Source organism: Abramis brama, assembly GCF_963993115.1.
Source record: "Abramis brama genome assembly, chromosome: 25".
In the NCBI taxonomy this organism is placed as follows: Eukaryota; Metazoa; Chordata; class Actinopteri; order Cypriniformes; family Leuciscidae; genus Abramis; species Abramis brama.
Window position 1 is genome coordinate 14,267,685 of NC_139987.1, and position 17,273 is coordinate 14,284,957.

The 17,273-nt window shown below is 37.0% G+C and overlaps 2 protein-coding genes across 11 annotated transcripts in view; both read left to right on the forward strand.

Moving 5' to 3' along the window:
• The window catches only part of ehbp1l1b (EH domain binding protein 1-like 1b), a 28,102-nt gene extending 16,489 nt beyond the window's left edge, over positions 1–11,613 (forward strand). For 4 of the 10 annotated variants that reach the window (XM_084104646.1, XM_084104650.1, XM_084104652.1 and 1 more), the window contains 15 exons: positions 112–525; positions 876–1,253; positions 1,562–2,260; positions 3,290–4,513; positions 4,821–5,061; positions 5,166–5,338; positions 6,098–6,146; positions 6,246–6,803; positions 6,888–6,957; positions 7,060–7,109; positions 8,470–8,590; positions 8,686–8,785; positions 8,873–8,946; positions 9,901–10,015; positions 10,471–11,613. In XM_084104646.1, coding sequence (XP_083960772.1) covers positions 112–525; positions 876–1,253; positions 1,562–2,260; positions 3,290–4,513; positions 4,821–5,061; positions 5,166–5,338; positions 6,098–6,146; positions 6,246–6,803; positions 6,888–6,957; positions 7,060–7,109; positions 8,470–8,590; positions 8,686–8,785; positions 8,873–8,946; positions 9,901–10,015; positions 10,471–10,558 — 4,354 coding nt within the window. In that variant the 3' untranslated portion in view covers positions 10,559–11,613. Of the gene's footprint in view, positions 1–111; positions 526–875; positions 1,254–1,561; positions 2,261–3,289; positions 4,514–4,820; positions 5,062–5,165; positions 5,339–6,097; positions 6,147–6,245; positions 6,804–6,887; positions 6,958–7,059; positions 7,110–7,819; positions 8,591–8,685; positions 8,786–8,872; positions 8,947–9,900; positions 10,016–10,470 lie in introns of all 10 variants that reach the window. The other 6 variants (XM_084104654.1, XM_084104647.1, XR_014604665.1 and 3 more) reach the window with 5 other exon arrangements.
• Positions 11,614–11,900: 287 nt separating this feature from the next.
• Positions 11,901–14,347, forward strand: rab1bb (RAB1B, member RAS oncogene family b). The gene is made up of 6 exons (XM_084104655.1): positions 11,901–12,343; positions 12,667–12,739; positions 12,823–12,918; positions 13,004–13,099; positions 13,227–13,358; positions 13,702–14,347. The coding sequence occupies exons 1-6, from the start codon at positions 12,330–12,332 to the stop codon at positions 13,894–13,896; spliced, it is 606 nt and encodes a 201-aa protein (XP_083960781.1). The 5' UTR covers positions 11,901–12,329; the 3' UTR covers positions 13,897–14,347.
• Positions 14,348–17,273: the final 2,926 nt, after the last annotated feature.

Here is a 17,273-nt window from a genome sequence, read left to right on the forward strand (position 1 = left end):
ACTACTGAGTGTTATAGCAGGCAAATGAATGTGGATAAAGTTTCATTAATGCATGTTTGATCGAAACAAGGTAAGTAAAATGTGTCATAAACCCTATTCCTTACCTCACAGTGAAGAAAAAGCTGTAAACCAAATTGAGGGTGCTGAGAATCTCGTTTTAACTGAACCAGTGTCCCAGCAGCCCTCCAATGTCCTAAAACCACAACCAGCTGAGACAATTAAGGAGAAGAGTAAAGAACCTTTCAAAGTCAGTATACAGGTCCGTATGAAGCCTTCACTTCCTGTGATCTCCCCTGCTGTTGCTGCAAAGGAAACCAGGACATCACTGCATCTGGAGGAACTTTGCCCTCTGACGCCCAACGTGTCTCTGGATACCGAGTCTGACGAAAATGGTTTAAAGAAAGAGGTCACGTTTGAAACAGAGAGTGTGTTGTGGGCCACAGTAGAGGAGAAAACAAAAGAAAAAAGTGATGAGGTTGTTAGCATGGCCAAGTCGATACCAGAAAAAGAGGTCCTGGATAGGGGGTAAGTGCGTGAGGTTTGTTAACCTCACTGCATGGAGTTTTGTGTGGACTGCAAACTGGGCTTGCATAGATTTGTCCATACTTATAGTTTGGAGTCAGTAAGATTTTTTTGTTTTAAAACAGTTAATGCTTTTATTCTGCAAAGATGCATTAAATTAATCAAAAGTGACAGTTAATATATTGACATTATATTAACAACATTGACAATTTATTTATTTATTCTGCCTGTGTTTCTAATGGATCTCTTAAAGAGTAAACATTAGTTTTACTTGCTGGGAGTTGAGATGTTAGCGAGAGAATATTAAAATTCAAAGAATATTCTTGTCACTTACACTTTTTGGTCCATGGCAGCCAACGTGGACAGGAAACATCAGAAACCAAGCCAGAGGAGCAAAAGGATTCCTTCGATTTGTCCCCTTTCCACCACAATCTGAATAAAAATCCTATCAGAGAGAGCCAGAGACAAAAAAACAAAGAGAAGACCCCTGAAGTGGAAGATTCAGATGATAAGATGCTGCTGCAAACTGGCAGTGAGAGAATTTGGACAACTCAAGCTGGACCTAAAGAAGATCTCAGGACTTTAGGTGTCTGTTCAGGGACTGAACTTGGCCGTGAGATTGATGTAGGAACAGATAGGACAATGGACACATGCAAACAGGAACTTGACTCTGATCAGGAAGAGGTATCTGTAGGCTTCATAAGGGGTATTTTCGGTGTTCTGTACAAAGGGTAAGTGTGGGACAATTCTGAGACTTGCACAGAGCTTCTTTGGCCTCAGCATCTGCATGGCTATAATTCCATTTCCCCGAAACACTGAAAGGTTGTTATTAGGTGTGATTGTGCATTTGCAAGGAAGCTTTTGCATCCACAGTTAGGGTGTCCTGTAGTGATGAGAAGCATAGCTTGCTTGTTTGATTGATTAAATACTGGCTGGTGATTTTCGCGGCTAAATCAAAAACAGCCTTTTTGTGAATGGAAACCATTTGTTTTGTCATGGTGTAATGTAATTGTGTCATTTAAATGTCCTCGTCCTTTAGTTATGAGACCATGACATCTATACTACAGCAGCCAAGTGCTGAAGAAACCGATGTTCAAGATGACACGATCTTGGACAATCAGGATGGATCTGTGGTTGAAATTCTCCCTCCCGAGGCCTTCTGTGACACCAAAATGGAGCATCCAACTGATGATGAGCCCCAGGAACACCTAATAAAGGATTTGTTACCGTCTAGCGAGTTACAGATAGATATTCAGACTGCCGAGCCGGTGGCCATGAGTTTGGTGGAGTGCTTGAAACTGGCTGCCAGAGAAACTCAAAGCAGATCCATTAATTTCAAAGCCCAGGATGAAGGAAGTCCTTCTAAACAGAAAACCCAACGTACATCAAAAAGAAATGACAAAAGCATGAAGATGGAATTAAAGTCTGAGAGTGTGATATCAAATGAAAAGATAAACGAAGAGACATGCTTGCCTCTGGAAACCACAAAAGAAGACATACCTGCTAAGAAAGGGGTGCAAAACATCAGTGCTGGTGGTAGTCTGGTGGTAGGCTATAAGGAAATAAAAATACACGAAAGCCCAAAAAGAAATGGACATGGAGAACTTATGCTTGGCAAGATTACTCCTGGAAAGATAAAGACAGCAGATTTAAGGCCTATGGCGGAGGAGCTGGAATTTGAACTGGGTCAGGAAGACTTAGGGACAGTGTGGTCTGCTGAGCTATATATGGATGGAGGGTAAGTGCATGACCTCTGCCTGCACTGCCTCTCATTTTTATGACCCTCATTATATGATCGGCACGATTTTGGCAATGTTCCGTCTGGCTGAGAGTCAAGCGTTCTAGTCGTTATTCGTATTTGTCTGTGACATGGGCTGGTGGTGTCTGTGTGTGACATAAAGCAGTGCATTTAATGTATCTTATGTCTAAGAGATGGGTTGGGATGCACTACCATTAAAAACTTTGGGTCAAAGATTTTTTTATTAATACTTTATTCAGCAAGGACACAATTAAAAGTGACAGTAAAGACATTTATAGTTACAAAATGTTTCTGTTTCAAATAAATGCTGTTCTTTTGAACTTTTTATTTATCCTGAAAAATCCTGTAAAAAAAATTATCACTATTTTTCACAAAAATATTAAGTAGCACAACTGTTTTTAACATTGATAATAATAAGAAATGTTTCCTGAGCACAAAATTTGCATATTAGATTGATTTCTGAAGGACCATGTGTCACTGGAGTAAAATCACTGCTGAAAATTCTGCTTTGCCAGCACAGGAATAAATTCAGTTTTTAAACTGTAATACTATTTCAAAATATTACTTTTTTTTTTTTTTTACTGTATTTTTGATCAAATAAAGGCAGCCTTGGTGAGAATAAGAAGTTTCTTTAAAAAAAATCTTACCGACACCAAACATTTGAGTGGTAGTGTATTATGAGCATGAAACATATTGTGTTGGTTCCTTTTTTTTAAAGTGCAGGCTTTGATTTTGGGCTCTCTGTGGTTTATCAGAAAGGAATAAACAGCAATTTCACAGCTTGTTTGTCTATTTTGCAACTGCTGCTGCAAGCTTGCAAAAAATTGTTAGCAGAAAACGTTACACAGCGACTGTGGGCTAACGCTGCTGTTTGTATCCCCTTGCTGGAACTGATTGTGCCATTTTCACTTAATTGCATTTTTACTGAAAAACATTTGCACGCTATAATAACCAAATTGGTAAGGTGCAACATTTTGATATTTTGTTCTGGTGTCCCATTTCTCACAGACCAGAGGAATCCTCAAAACAGCCAATACCACAACCAAGAGATTTCACAGCCATACAAACACTAGAAGCACCTCAGACTGCCTTTCCATCAGAATCTGTGTCTATATTAAAAGACACTACACTAACGGAAACTATTTCCCAACTTGTTAACAAAGTTATCCCTCCTTGTCAAGATGAGTGTATGCTGTCACCACCCCCAGTGCCTTTACAGGAAGTCGGCCCTGATGCCATCAATCAAAACAGTAGCGGTGCAACGGATAACAAACATGTGGTTCCACATTACGATGAAAAAGGAACCACTCCTTTACATGTAACTACAGAGGCAACAACTGTAAAGACTGCTGAGATATGCGATGATGTTGCAAAAGAGATGAGTGAGAATAACTTATCACCACTAGAGGGCGACACTTCAAAAGTTGAGATGGAAAAAGAGAGCAGCCCAGTCATCACTAAGGCATCAGAAAGCATTATTGTAGCAGCCACAGTGAAGCCAACAGATATAAACGTTGATGAGAATGTTATTTCCGGGCAGGACATTTCTCCGAGAAGCTCTGTGGTCCCGTGGCCATTCCCCTCTCCTAAACTTGAAAGACACAGTGAGCCAACAAAAGGTACAGAAATTTCCAGTCTAAAGGATGACGACCTCTCAGAGGAGAATGTTCTGTTAGCAAAGATTTGTCAAATGGTAGAAGAGGAGACGACACAGCCTCCAGCTCCTGCTCCACGCACTAAGAAACGCTTGATCCCCTGCAAGTCTGATTTCGAACTTCCCCCAACTCCTCCCCTGCAACTCAGGTCTAGCATGAAACTGCCCATGGATGAGATACAGACAAATTTAGATCAGACTGAGATCACAAATACTATTGGACCTCAACTATCAGTTATTTCTCAAGATGAGATAAATGAGAAAATTGACATCAGTCAGTCTCAGACTTCCTCTGTGCCACTGGAGAATTTGAAGTTAGATGATAGAGAAGCCAATGCTAGAAATGCTGTTTTAGATGATAATGTCCGGTTAAACAAGCAAGAACAAAATGTCCAGCTGGAATGTATGGCAGCTGAAAGGGAGTGCCAAGATACGCCAGCTGTTAAGCCCACAAACCAAACAGAGAACACAGAAACAGAAGCTGAAACTAAGAACAAGGAACAACCAGATTTAAGTATTGATAGAAGTGAAGAGGCTCAAATAGAGCAGGATAGACCACCATCAGTGCCTAATGAATTGTAAGTTTGAGTGGCGTGTAAACACTGAAATTCAGCCTTATTTTACCATATTATGTTGTTTGAGTACCATAATATATTGTTGAACACTGTGTTTATTAATATTTGCATGTCTTTTCATCAACCTTTAAAACAACACCCAAAATGTTCTAAACATTGCAGAGGAAGACCCATTTTGCATAGCAGAACAATTTCATTTTTACTTTAACTAGGTGAAGATAAAACAATGATGAGGAATTGTGTATTTATTGTAGCATGGGGCAAAGGAGTCACGTCAGAATGTCTTACATATTTACTGTCCTTTTGACAGGTCTGGTCATCCTCAAGAAAAGGATTCCTCTAATGTAACCCCAGAGGCTAAAGGGAACGAGACACCATCTGGGAGCCCAGGCAGTGTGCAGGTTAATGGCCAGACCACTGTAGACGCATGTCATGTGATTGTGCCCCCAATACGCAGTAAAAAGAAAATCATTCCACCACCTATGGACCTCACAATAGTAAAAACAATAGATGAATCAAATAAAGAGGGTTCAGCAGTGCCTGCATGGGATGTGAGTGGCATTTGCTGTTTAAAGTGCATGTTAAATGTAGACTGTTTTTTGTTTTTTCTAATCAGGTCTTTTTTCTTTTTGTCTTTCCATTTGTCACTATACAGTTTGCCAGTCCACTGCCCAGTCCTGGTCTGGTGACCTCCAGTCAGTCCTTGCTGAAGTGGTGTCAAGAGATCACTAAGAACTATAAGGGAGTAAAAATCACAAACTTCAGCACCTCTTGGCGTAATGGCTTGGCGTTCTGTGCCATCCTACATCACTTCCACCCTGAGATAATGTGAGTTTCATGTCTTTCATACCCAGCTCAAAACAAACTTATTCTTTCTTAGTATGATTCAATTTATTCAACAGCCTAAAAAACTCTTTTATAGATTACTTGGTTCAATTAACAGCCATTTTGTACAAAAAAAATTGCGATGCACTATGTATTTGTAGCATATCGGTTGATAGCTTTAAATTTAATACCTAATTCTGCATGTTAATTTTCTCTATTTTTTATTTATCTTTGCCATCATATAACACTCACTTGAAATCTTTAAAAACTACAACATTTTAGTAACACTGGAAAATTAAATTTTTGGCTAATTCAAAATGAATATCCATTGTTTATATTGTGCATGCCTAAATTAATTTAAAATTTAAAATTAAAATTTAAAAATTTAAAATTAAATTTTAAAAATTTAAAACTCGCAGAATTTAAAATAATTTTTTTATTGTTAATTTTAATACATTTTATTTATACAATGTAATGTAGAATATTAATATTGGAAACTCATAGCTTATTGTTTATATACGACAACAATTACAGAATATAAAATAATAATATGAAATAATTACTTGAATGAATCTCCCAAATACAGATGTTAAAACAAAACTAACTGCTAGGGTTCAAAAATTCTTTCAAAGGCTTTATTTTAATTTATATATTCTTTGTTGCCATTTAACTGATTACAATTAAAACATTCATTAAATACTGTAAAACATATCTGATTGAATGAATTTGTTATTATGTACTGACCTAGTTGTTGTTTTCCAGTGACTTTGATGCATTAGAGCCTCACAACATAAAGCAAAACAACAAAAATGTAAGTTTGTTTTAAGCAGATGTTCCATATGGACAATTTTTAACTATAAACACAAAACAAACCTCATCATTCTTGCTACCTATTTTTCTTCTTTTTCAGGCTTTTGATGGTTTTGCATCACAGGGAATCTCTCGTCTGCTGGAGCCCTCAGACATGGTGCTTCTCTCTGTGCCAGATCGTTTGATCGTCATGACGTACTTGTGCCAAATCCGTGCTCACTTCACCGGGCAGGAGTTGAGCGTGTTACAGATTGAGCAGAACAACAGTCAGTCCAGCTACGCAGTAGCCGGGCCAAACGAGCAGGCGGATGTACAAGCAGCTGCCAAATTCTGTGCGGAGAGGCTCCAGGCTGGATCTGTGTCAGGTGACAATAACAGCAAGGACTCACTGGGAGAGGAGGGAAGTGACTCTGTGGCGAAGCCCAACGGAGGTCTTGTTCCTCCACCTCGGACTAAACGTGCGGGAAAGGTGGATGAGAAGGGCAGTAAGGATACACAAGAAGGTGCGCAGACACCTGTGGCCCCGCCACGACTAAACGCAGCTGCATCCAGATCAGGATTCGGGCACATACGAGATGCGGATCTGGTGAAGAAACAGCGGTCACGGCTGAAGAGTGAATCCATGGATGAGCCTGATTCAAAGGAAACACCAAAGGAGGTAAAGGGCATTAAATGTTCCCTTTCCTCGCATTTATGTTTCAATATTTAATCTAATAGTATCTTTTCTACTAACCTCTGACAGTCAGATAAACATGAACCAACAGTTCAAGGAACAAATGGCTCAACAGCTGCAAGAAAAAGTGCTGAAATAGGTAACCTACCTAAACATCTTCCTAAAAAATTATTGAATTTGGAAAGATTTGATATTACACACTCTAATTTACCTCTTTTCGCCATTTGATATGTGTTTGCAGAACCTCACAAAGTAAACCATGATGTTAAATCAACAGATAATGAGACAATGGTCAGTATACCCTCCGTCTTTGAGAAAATTACAGTGTTTCATCTTTAAAAAATAAGTGAAATTCTTGGATAACCTCAAAGCTTGTGATTTTAAAATATAAAATTAGCCAATTTGCATGTCAAATACATAGAAAATGTATTTTTTTAATAGGGCTGCACAATACATTAATTAAATGAATGAAATATTACAAATGTACAAATGACTTGAGATAACTAAATGATTTTATTACTTCAAAAAATTACAAAAAAGTGTAAAAGTTTTAGGTTGATGCAGATGGCAGAGAATAGAATGTTACTCGTGATCGTCTCGCATGTCAACAATGATCTCATAGCAAACTAAGAAGAGTCACCTGCAGTTGCTGCAGAAGATTTAGAGAATCGTGAAACATGTATTTTGGTTATATATATATATATATATATATATATATATATTTAAATATAGGATTATCATAAAGCATATCGCATTGTTTAACAAGTTATCGCATATCACATTTTTCATCAATATTGTGCAGCCCTACTATCTAAATTTACAATAACCATCATAAAAGTCAAATTCTGGGGCTGGATTCACAAAACATTCTTAAAAATAAAAGTCCTCTTAATTGCGGTTTCCTCTTATTTTCTACCTTAAAAATAAAGGTAAGAATATTTTGCATTCCCAAAAAGATTTTTTAGGAATGCTCTGTTTTTTTTTTGTTTTTTTTTCTTAAGACCCACTCGCGTCTGGTGTAGACACAGTGTTAGAATGTATCTGAAGAAATTTCCTTTTAGTGAATCCGGCCCCTGATTCACAAGCTTTTACCATCCCATATTTAAAGGTGCTGTATGTAACTTTTTCACTCTACTAAAGCATAAAAATACCATAATATATTTGCATATATTGAGGAAACATGCTAAGTTCACATACTCGTTTCTCTGAAAAACACTTCTACAGCCAGTTATTTTACTTTGAAATGTGCGTTTCCAGGCTGGAATGTTTGTTATTGTTTTGGTCTGTGATACTGCACAGTGACAATTTGCCAATTTTCATTGTCCATTGCGCTCGTTCCTGTTGCGTGTCCTCAAACTGGCAACCCGTGTGAGCGCAGTCCAGTCTGAGGAGCAGGTGGCGGGAGAAACGACAATCTCCGATATTTTGAATTGGACTGCAGTACCTATTTTGACCACTAGTTGTCGTTCTTACATACTGCACCTTTAATTTCCTTGTTTCCAGGAAAAGCAAGCCTTTCCTCTCCATTATCTTTGTGCATCATCTCTCTTCCTCCCCATTTCCAACCATTTTCGCTTTCTTTTTCTCTCTCTGTCTGCGATACTCTCTTGTCTGGTTTTATGTATGTCTCCCTGTGGTACTTCCTGGCCAGTGTCTGCAGGACACCAATCAGTATGTGTTGAGTGAACTCCAGGCCCTGGAAACCGAACAGAAGCACATAGACAGAAGAGCTGACGTCGTGGAGAAAAGGCTCAGAAAGCTCATGGAGACGGGTAAGAAAAAAACTCACATAGAAAGAAAGAGTTAAGCTGATTTCAAGTTAACTCTTAAAATGCAGCATGATACTTCATTATTATCTGTTTAACAGGAAGTGATAAAGATGAAGAAGAGAAGCTGATTCAGGAGTGGTTCACTCTGGTCAACAAGAAGAATGCTTTGATCAGGAGACAAGACCATCTGGAGCTGCTGTATGTCCTGATAATATTACTCGCATTCACAAGTGATATATAAGACACAGTCCACACCGATAAACATTAATGATGTTATCCTTGCAGGCAAGAAGAGCAGGATTTAGAAAGAAGGTTTGAGCTGCTAAACCGAGAGCTCAGAGCCATGATGGCTATTGAAGGTAAGACATGTAACTGATATGAGTTATTTAACTCATAGATCAGTCACAGCTTAACAATACATTAATATTTTGCCTGATGTTGATAAATCTAATATTTAAGATTAATTTAATAATAACAATCCATAATAATGTATTAGTTATGGCTGATAATCAATAAATGGCTGGCATTACAAAAATGAAATCAGTCCATTTAAATTTGTGCTGCCAAATCGATTAATCACATCTAACATAAAAGTGTGTTTACATAATATATGTGTATTATTCAATTTTTATATGTATATGTACACACACACACACACACACACACATATATATATGAAGAGTTCAGATGCAAAAGCCTCTAAGTGCCATCTGAAATTTTCTTCTAGAATGATCATTTTTATCAAGCTCGTATATTTAAATTCAGTAATTTCACTTAAATGGCAATGAAAATTACCTATTAATTGTCATTTAAGTGAAATTACTGAACTTAAATATACGGGCTTGATAAAAATGATCATTCTAGAAGAAAATTTCAGATGGCACTTAGAGGCTTTTGCATCTGAACTCTTCATATATATATATATATATATATATATATATATATATATATATATATATATATATATATATATATATATATATATATATATATATATATATATATATGTGTGTATAAATAAATGTGTGTGTATATACAGTAAACTTTTTTTGCTTTCACTTTCGCAATAATCTGCTAAGTGTCTTCCTAAAAAAGACCAACTTTAGGTCTGTATTCCAAAGCATTCATGAACTACAACCATTTATTTTTAACGTCTATGCTTAAAAAGCGGGGTGTCCGTTAACACAAATAATCCCCTGCTTGGCCCATATATTGGTCTATTCATACGTTAAACCTTTACTTACCTATTTCCTATGTGGCTGCAGCTTTAGTAGTCAGTATTTCATCACTCACATTCATATTCCATCACTCAGACTGGCAGAAGACTCAGGCCCAGCAGCACAGGGAACAGCTACTGCTGCAGGAGCTGGTGTCGCTTGTCAACAAGCGGGATGAGCTGGTCAGAGACATGGATGCAAAAGAGAGAGGGTGAGTCAAGTTTGAAATCGAGTAGGTACTACATTTGAATTTGAACTTACTTTGCGACCGTTAAAAAAGTATGTTCTATATAGTATGACTGTGTATTATGAATGTAATCCGGACGTACTACATCCGCCATGTTGTCATTATCATGTGACCTTCAGTGTCAGTTACGTCGCTTCACTGCTATTTATAAATCCTCTCCCATGGCCTCATGGGATAGTAAAGTGTCCATCGAATGCACACTTCAGAATCTCGCCGAAGTAGTAGGTCATCCGGGGACTTTTTGCGTACTGTTTTTCGAATACTACTCTGCTGGCGAACTGTTTTTCGCATACTGTATAGTAGGGAAGTATTCAATTTCGGATGCAGCGACTGTTTTGGTGCACTGGCATACTGAAAATTATAAATGGGTTATGTGATTTTTCAAATAAACATGCACTGTGTGTATTTTGTATGTGCAGAGCTTTGGAGGAGGATGAAAGACTGCAGAAAGGTCTGGAGGCAAGACGTAGAAAATACAGCAACAAGGAAAAGTGCATTCTTCAATAAAGACTTCATATGAAAACTGAGGCTCACTGCACAAGAGACAATCTAGATGATTTTGACTACACCAGGACATTAGTGTGCCTTGTTTTAACTTTCAAAGACATTTGGCTTCAACTTTAAGCCCTTCCTCACATCATCTTCAAGATTTCAGTGACATATGTGGGATGTATAGCATGTACTAGTTATACCCTGAAAGTCTGCACAATGATTTGAAGGTTCTTCCAGGTTGCACTGGTAAAGAGCTTGATATTATAAGCAATATTACTTTAAATCTGAAAAGGTCTTTATTGTTTTCTTGGACGATAAACAAACCCCCTTCTCATACCTGAATGGTTACAGACAAATGAACTGAACACAAGACATAAAAGGGAGTAAAGAGAAAAATCCTTCATGCTGCTGTAGATTGCAAAATAAAAATAATTTATTGAGACTTGTCATGTGACCTTCGTCAGGATTTTTTACATTTTTGCTGAAGCGAACAAAACATTGCTCAAGCTACAAGCTACAGCAGTGAGTAGGATTTTTTTTCTCCTTTAAGTTTTATTGGAAATGTAATGTTTCTTGTCAATTTTTTTTTTTTTACTTTGCTCCAGATGATTAGGATGATTTGACTTTGTCTTTAAGATGTATCGAACAGGCAAGAGACTTGTGCCAAAGTTTGCTGTTTTTACATTATTTATTTAAGCGTGTTGTTTCCTGGTATGCCAAAATGTCTCTGTTGGGCTGTGTTGTCTTGTATTAGCTGCAAATTGTATTCTCTGATCATTTATCAGACAATGTGTCTCCAAATGAATGTATTCATACAATTTTAATGCATTGCAGTGCCTTTAGATATTTAATACTTTTTGAAAAGGGGCTTTTTATATATACCGAAGCCTGTATTTTCCAGTTTTAAACCTTGAAAGATAACACAAAATAAAAAAAATATTTATGGATTGTTTTATAGATATACAAAAAGTATTTTGTCTGACTGTACTCTTTTTGATAAAGGTGTTATTCATTCCTATTTTAAGATTTATTAGTGTTTTATTCAATAAAGTTTGATGCTGTTTGAATTAGTGATGTATAAAGTGAAGTATTTATTTTCTGGATAAAACATGGAGTGTTTTTTTTTTGTTTTTTTTTTACAACTATACCATTTGAGACAAATGAAACAAACTCAAACGTTTTACCTTAGCAGCTTGAGTCTCTTTAGTCAGGATCACAAATCATCCTGAGACTGGAGATCTTTTGACTTGAAGTGAAAGAAAGCTAATGTTACACAGAAACCTCTAAGCAACCGCATTGAAACGCCTTGGAAACCACCTAAGTTACAACAACTAAGCATCGTGGCGGTTTGATGTATGGGGCAAAAACAACACGCAGACAGACGTTTGATCCGGCGTGAACATATTTTATAACCACAAGAACAAGTAAACTTTACGTTTCTGTAATGTGAATTCTGGCTACATATACACAACATATGAATAGATCCTACCACTAGGCGGCGAAAGCGGATAAGAAAAGCGGCGCATCCTCATCCGTCACTGCCGCACCTGCGCGGCTTGGAAAAACCTGAAAGAAGAGAGGTGGTGGAAAGTCAGGCTGGGTTAATTTGGCAAGGAAATCTGGAAACGGCGCACAAAGGCTTATCAAAACTCAAAGATAATCATTTTGTTGCTACTATTCCAGGCTAAATACTGGCTCAGAGTCTGCGGTCAGCCGGTGAACAGTAAGCGACCCAGAGCGCTTCTACCAGCTGGACAAACAATAACAATCCCTTTGCTGTCACATCATGAACCCTGAATAGTAAGTCGTCTTACCCTATCATATATGAACATTTATGATGACCTAATAATATTTTAAACCTTTCGTTGACGGGTAAATCAAATTTTCTTTGCAATCGTTGATCAATTTCTATAATAATTAAATAATAAATTGCATGAATTGTGATACGAGTGACACAACAATTGTCAGACTGCAACATAGTTGCTCTGTAAATAAAAGTGCGATAGGTATTCATCAAACAGGACTATATATATGTGTGTATATATATATATATATATATATATATATACTCATATGTATATAAACTGTAATGAAACTGTATTTATCTTTGCATATTTCTCCAGTGACTACTTATTCAAGCTTCTTCTGATTGGAGATTCTGGAGTTGGAAAATCCTGCATTCTCTTGCGTTTTGCAGTAAGTGTTTTCTTAACAGCATTTTTGGATATTTTTGAATATGAACGATATCTGATCTTGTGTTCTTGACAATTCTCTTCCAGGACGACACCTACACAGAGAGTTTCATCAGCACGATTGGAGTGGATTTCAAGATCCGAACTATTGAGTTGGATGGAAAAACTATTAAATTGCAGATAGTGAGTTTGTAGACTTTAAAATTAAAATTAAGTGTGTCATTTAATGTGAAACCACAGATAAACTGAGTCCCGTCCATGTTTACAGTGGGACACCGCTGGGCAGGAGAGATTCCGCACGATTACATCCAGCTACTACAGAGGAGCTCACGGGATCATTGTTGTGTATGATGTTACGGATCAGGTTTGTGAGACCCCTTTCTAAAAATGAGAAAATGAGACCCATTTTTATTGCTTGCTTAAAGATTTAGAGCTAAACTGAAATCTAAATGACACTTTTTAAAAAAAAGTTTATGCTGGTGCCTTTTCAGGAATCCTACAACAACGTGAAACAGTGGCTGAAGGAAATCGATCGCTATGCGAGTGAAAATGTCAACAAACTACTTGTAGGAAATAAGTGTGACCTCACTACAAAAAAAGTTGTCGACTACACTACAGCTAAGGTTGGTTGGTAGGGCAGTATAATGAACTTTCTCTTTAGACTTGTTAAACGTGAAATGTGTCATCTCTACGCCAATCACATTCCCCGGTTTCACAGAAAAGGCTTAAGCCTAGTCCCAGACTAAAATGCATGTTTGAGCTGTTTCAACTGAAACTTAAAATATGTCAGTGCCGTTGTTTTGTCTCAAGATGCATACCAGTAATGTTTTTTTTTCTAATGCATATTAATAAAAGTTACTTAAATGTTCTAATTGAACTAAGGCCTAATCCTGGCTTAATCTAAGCCCATTCTGTGGAACCAGGCCTTTGTATATTAGCTTTCCTGAAAAAACTTTTTCTCCACAGGAGTTCGCTGACTCTCTTGGCATCCCTTTCCTTGAGACGAGTGCCAAAAATGCCACAAACGTGGAGCAGGCCTTCATGACCATGGCAGAGGAAATAAAGAAGCGCATGAGACCAGGGACTTCAGGGGGTTCAGAGAAACCTGATCTTAAAATCGAAAGCACCCCAGTGAAACAGTCAGGCGGCGGATGCTGCTAAAGCATATTTTCTCAGGGAGAGTGATGAGCATGACTGGACACCAATTTGGATATTAATGACAGACTTTCTCCTACATGGTGCTCAATAAAGTCAGAAATCATTACTGTTGTTTAACAAAGAAGCATTCATGGCTCTTCCCACATTTTCGTTGTGTTTGAAAATAAGATTAAAGCACAGACACACTCTGATTCAAATGAAGGTGAAAAATGTCCAGATCACTGTGTTAATAGTTGATCCAATTAATTGATCCAATAGTGTGAATATTCATAACCTATGAACTGGGATTCGCAACTCTGAAGTGGTGCCTTTTCTTGTTCATGCTTTGAAGAAGATCAAGTGGTTGAGTGGTCATTGTACATCAGCATGGTAAAGCAGTGACTCTCTAGCATTCTCATGTGGAGTTTTACTGTGGTTCTGTGATAATAAACTAAACTATGTTGTTTTGTGTGTATTAATTAGTTTCTCCTTTTATTTGTGTGTGTATGTGTGCGCCTGTGACTATTTTAATCTTATATAAAGGGATCTTACCTAAAAATGAAAGTCATAATTGATGTAACTTTCATGTCTCTCCAAACTGGTGGGATATGACATTCTTTCATCGAACACAAAACAATAATAATAATAAAAACTGTTTTCATCTCAAGTCCCAAAAACTACACTCATTGAGTTTCATTGTATGGGGGGGGATCTAAATATCAGGTTTTGTGTTCTACAGAAGAAGTTATACAGGTTGTGAACAAAATGAGGGCGAGTAAATTAAACTTGTAATTTTTGTAATTATTATTTAGTCAAAACGGTATTCGGAATAACTACTTTTTAAACATTTAAAATTAATTGACATTTTACATTTAAAAGTAAACTGAAACTGCTGTTTTGAATCGAAATACTCCCCGCCCCAAAACACATTCAGGATCATTCCTATTGCCCTGCAAACACCCGTTCTCTCATAAATGGTCGCGTTGAATAGATTGTGAAATGTAACAATGGTCTAAAGAGCGATTTACACAAAAACTCACAAACATCGTCCATTCACACCTTGCGGTCGCAATTCAGAGATTCAAGACACTCCCACAACAATTCAGTAATAAATAGCCTATATTGATCAGTGCCACCATTCTACCTCATAACAAATCAGCAGAGGCAACTGTATACGTGCAAGAATGGAAAGTGTGTGCACGAGTGATTCCGGACCACGCAAAGGGAAAAATAAAGATACTGAAGAAGAACAAGGTTGGTATTCTTGATTTTCTTGACAATCAAGGTCAGTTCATCTGATCTGGTGGTCATAGATCTTAATATAAGCAGAGTGGTGTAATAAATCCACTAAAAAGTTAAATGGTTAAAACAGTGTACGTTGATTTATTAACATGAGAATGGCATAGATCTCATAAAAGCATTTATATCACATTTTAATGCATTTTTTTGACAATTGATAAATTATGTGCTCGTTTTAGACCTGGTTGAAACCCAAGAAGAACTGAGCAAAGTGGAGAAGAAGAATTTGATAACAGGACAAAAAAATTCCAGTTTCTCACAGACTGAAAACAAAGCAGGATCCAAACAAAAAATCCCCTGCCCTCTGTGTGGAAAGAGCTTCACACAAAAAGGAAACCTTAAGATTCACATGAGGATTCACACTGGAGAGAAGCCTTTCGAATGTCATCTGTGTGGCAAGAGTTTCTCAGATCCAAGGAATCTCAGAGATCACCAGCTCTCCCACTCTGGAGTAAGAGCGTTCGAATGTGATCAGTGCGGCAAAACATTTATGTTTGCAGCACATTTGAAAAGACACATGAGAATCCATACAAATGATAAGCCTTACTTGTGCTCCGTTTGTGGACGGAGTTATTCACACATGGACCATTTTAAAGAGCACCAGAAATTGCATGCCAATGTGAGAGCTTATGTGTGCTTTGAATGTGGGAGTGCCTTTAATTTAGCCAGTCACTTGAAAGACCACCAAAAAATTCACACTGGAGAGAAACCGCACAAGTGCTCACACTGTGGAAAGAGTTTCTCACAGTCAGGATCTATGAAAAAACATGAGAGAATTCATACAGGAGAGAAGCCATACATCTGCCCTTCATGTGAAAAGGCCTTCTGCCAGTCAAGTGCTCTACTGAATCATATAAAAAAGCATTGCCCAAAGTTGCCACAGTGAGAAAATTATGCAACAATAATGCAAAATGCCGGTTTAAAGAGAGAATGACATTTCAGAGAGTCATTTTTTGACAATAAAGTAAATTGGGGAGGTCAAAGGTCATTGAAACATTGGCGTGAAACACCATAATTTTCTAGAGGAATGTTTTTTTGTTGTTGATTTTTGTGCCAGTTTTAAGTGCTAATTAATTATGCATTGGATTGTATTGCACTCCTAAATAAAAAATACTGACTTTAACTAATCTATTCATGTTTTGAAATTTCATTTGTTCTTCCGGGTGATAATATTCATGTTGTTTTCCCCACACTATTTTTTTTTTTTTTTTTTTGGGGGGGGTGATCTATCCCGCATTTTTCATCTATCCTGCATGCTTTAATATAATCCTATACATATCCGTTTAATCTGTGGTCATTTAATTTAGGAAATAGAACTTTTCATCATCTTAAATCAAGAATTTATATAGGAAGTTTCTGTAATAAAGCCCCAGATCACAGTCCAAGATTAGTGACTGAATTCACTCCTTATTACAATATTCCTACATACATATATATATAACAACAACAAAAAGTAGATTCGTATGAATGTATAGCCTACTTTGCCCAAAATACCACAGTACAAAAGCAAAAATTAATTCGCAATTGAATGGAATATAAAATTAATGCAGTGGCTATTAAAACTATCCTCAAAAATATATTTGTTATCTAGTTTAGGCAATTCAAAGCAGCAGCGGATGGCACTAACTCATGTCAATGATGAAATCACGTGGACCACTTTGGCGCCGCACAGAAATGATTAAAACCTAGAGAGGAGATGAGGTTCTCCTATGAAGCCAATCAAAGACTTCTGATATACAAAGACGATGCAGTCATTACTTATGAATGGGAGAATATGGTGCAATAGGCTAAGTCCCGCTCTAACTAAATATTTTATTTTACATAGCTATATGAATGTATGACCAGTAATTTATTCTGCGCCATAATTTAGCATAGGATTTTAAACATCTATATCCAGTGGTTTTATGTGCAAGATATAATTATATATTTGTATTTATTAAATGAAAAAAATAATAATAATAAAAGTTTATAAAGTTTATAGTTTTATAAAATTATATATATTTTTAGGATACATTTACTAAATATTCTAGTGTTCACTGTGGTGGTGCGCCCTCTGTTGGCGATTAATAGTACGGCGCTTCTTCATTCATGAAGATTGTTCC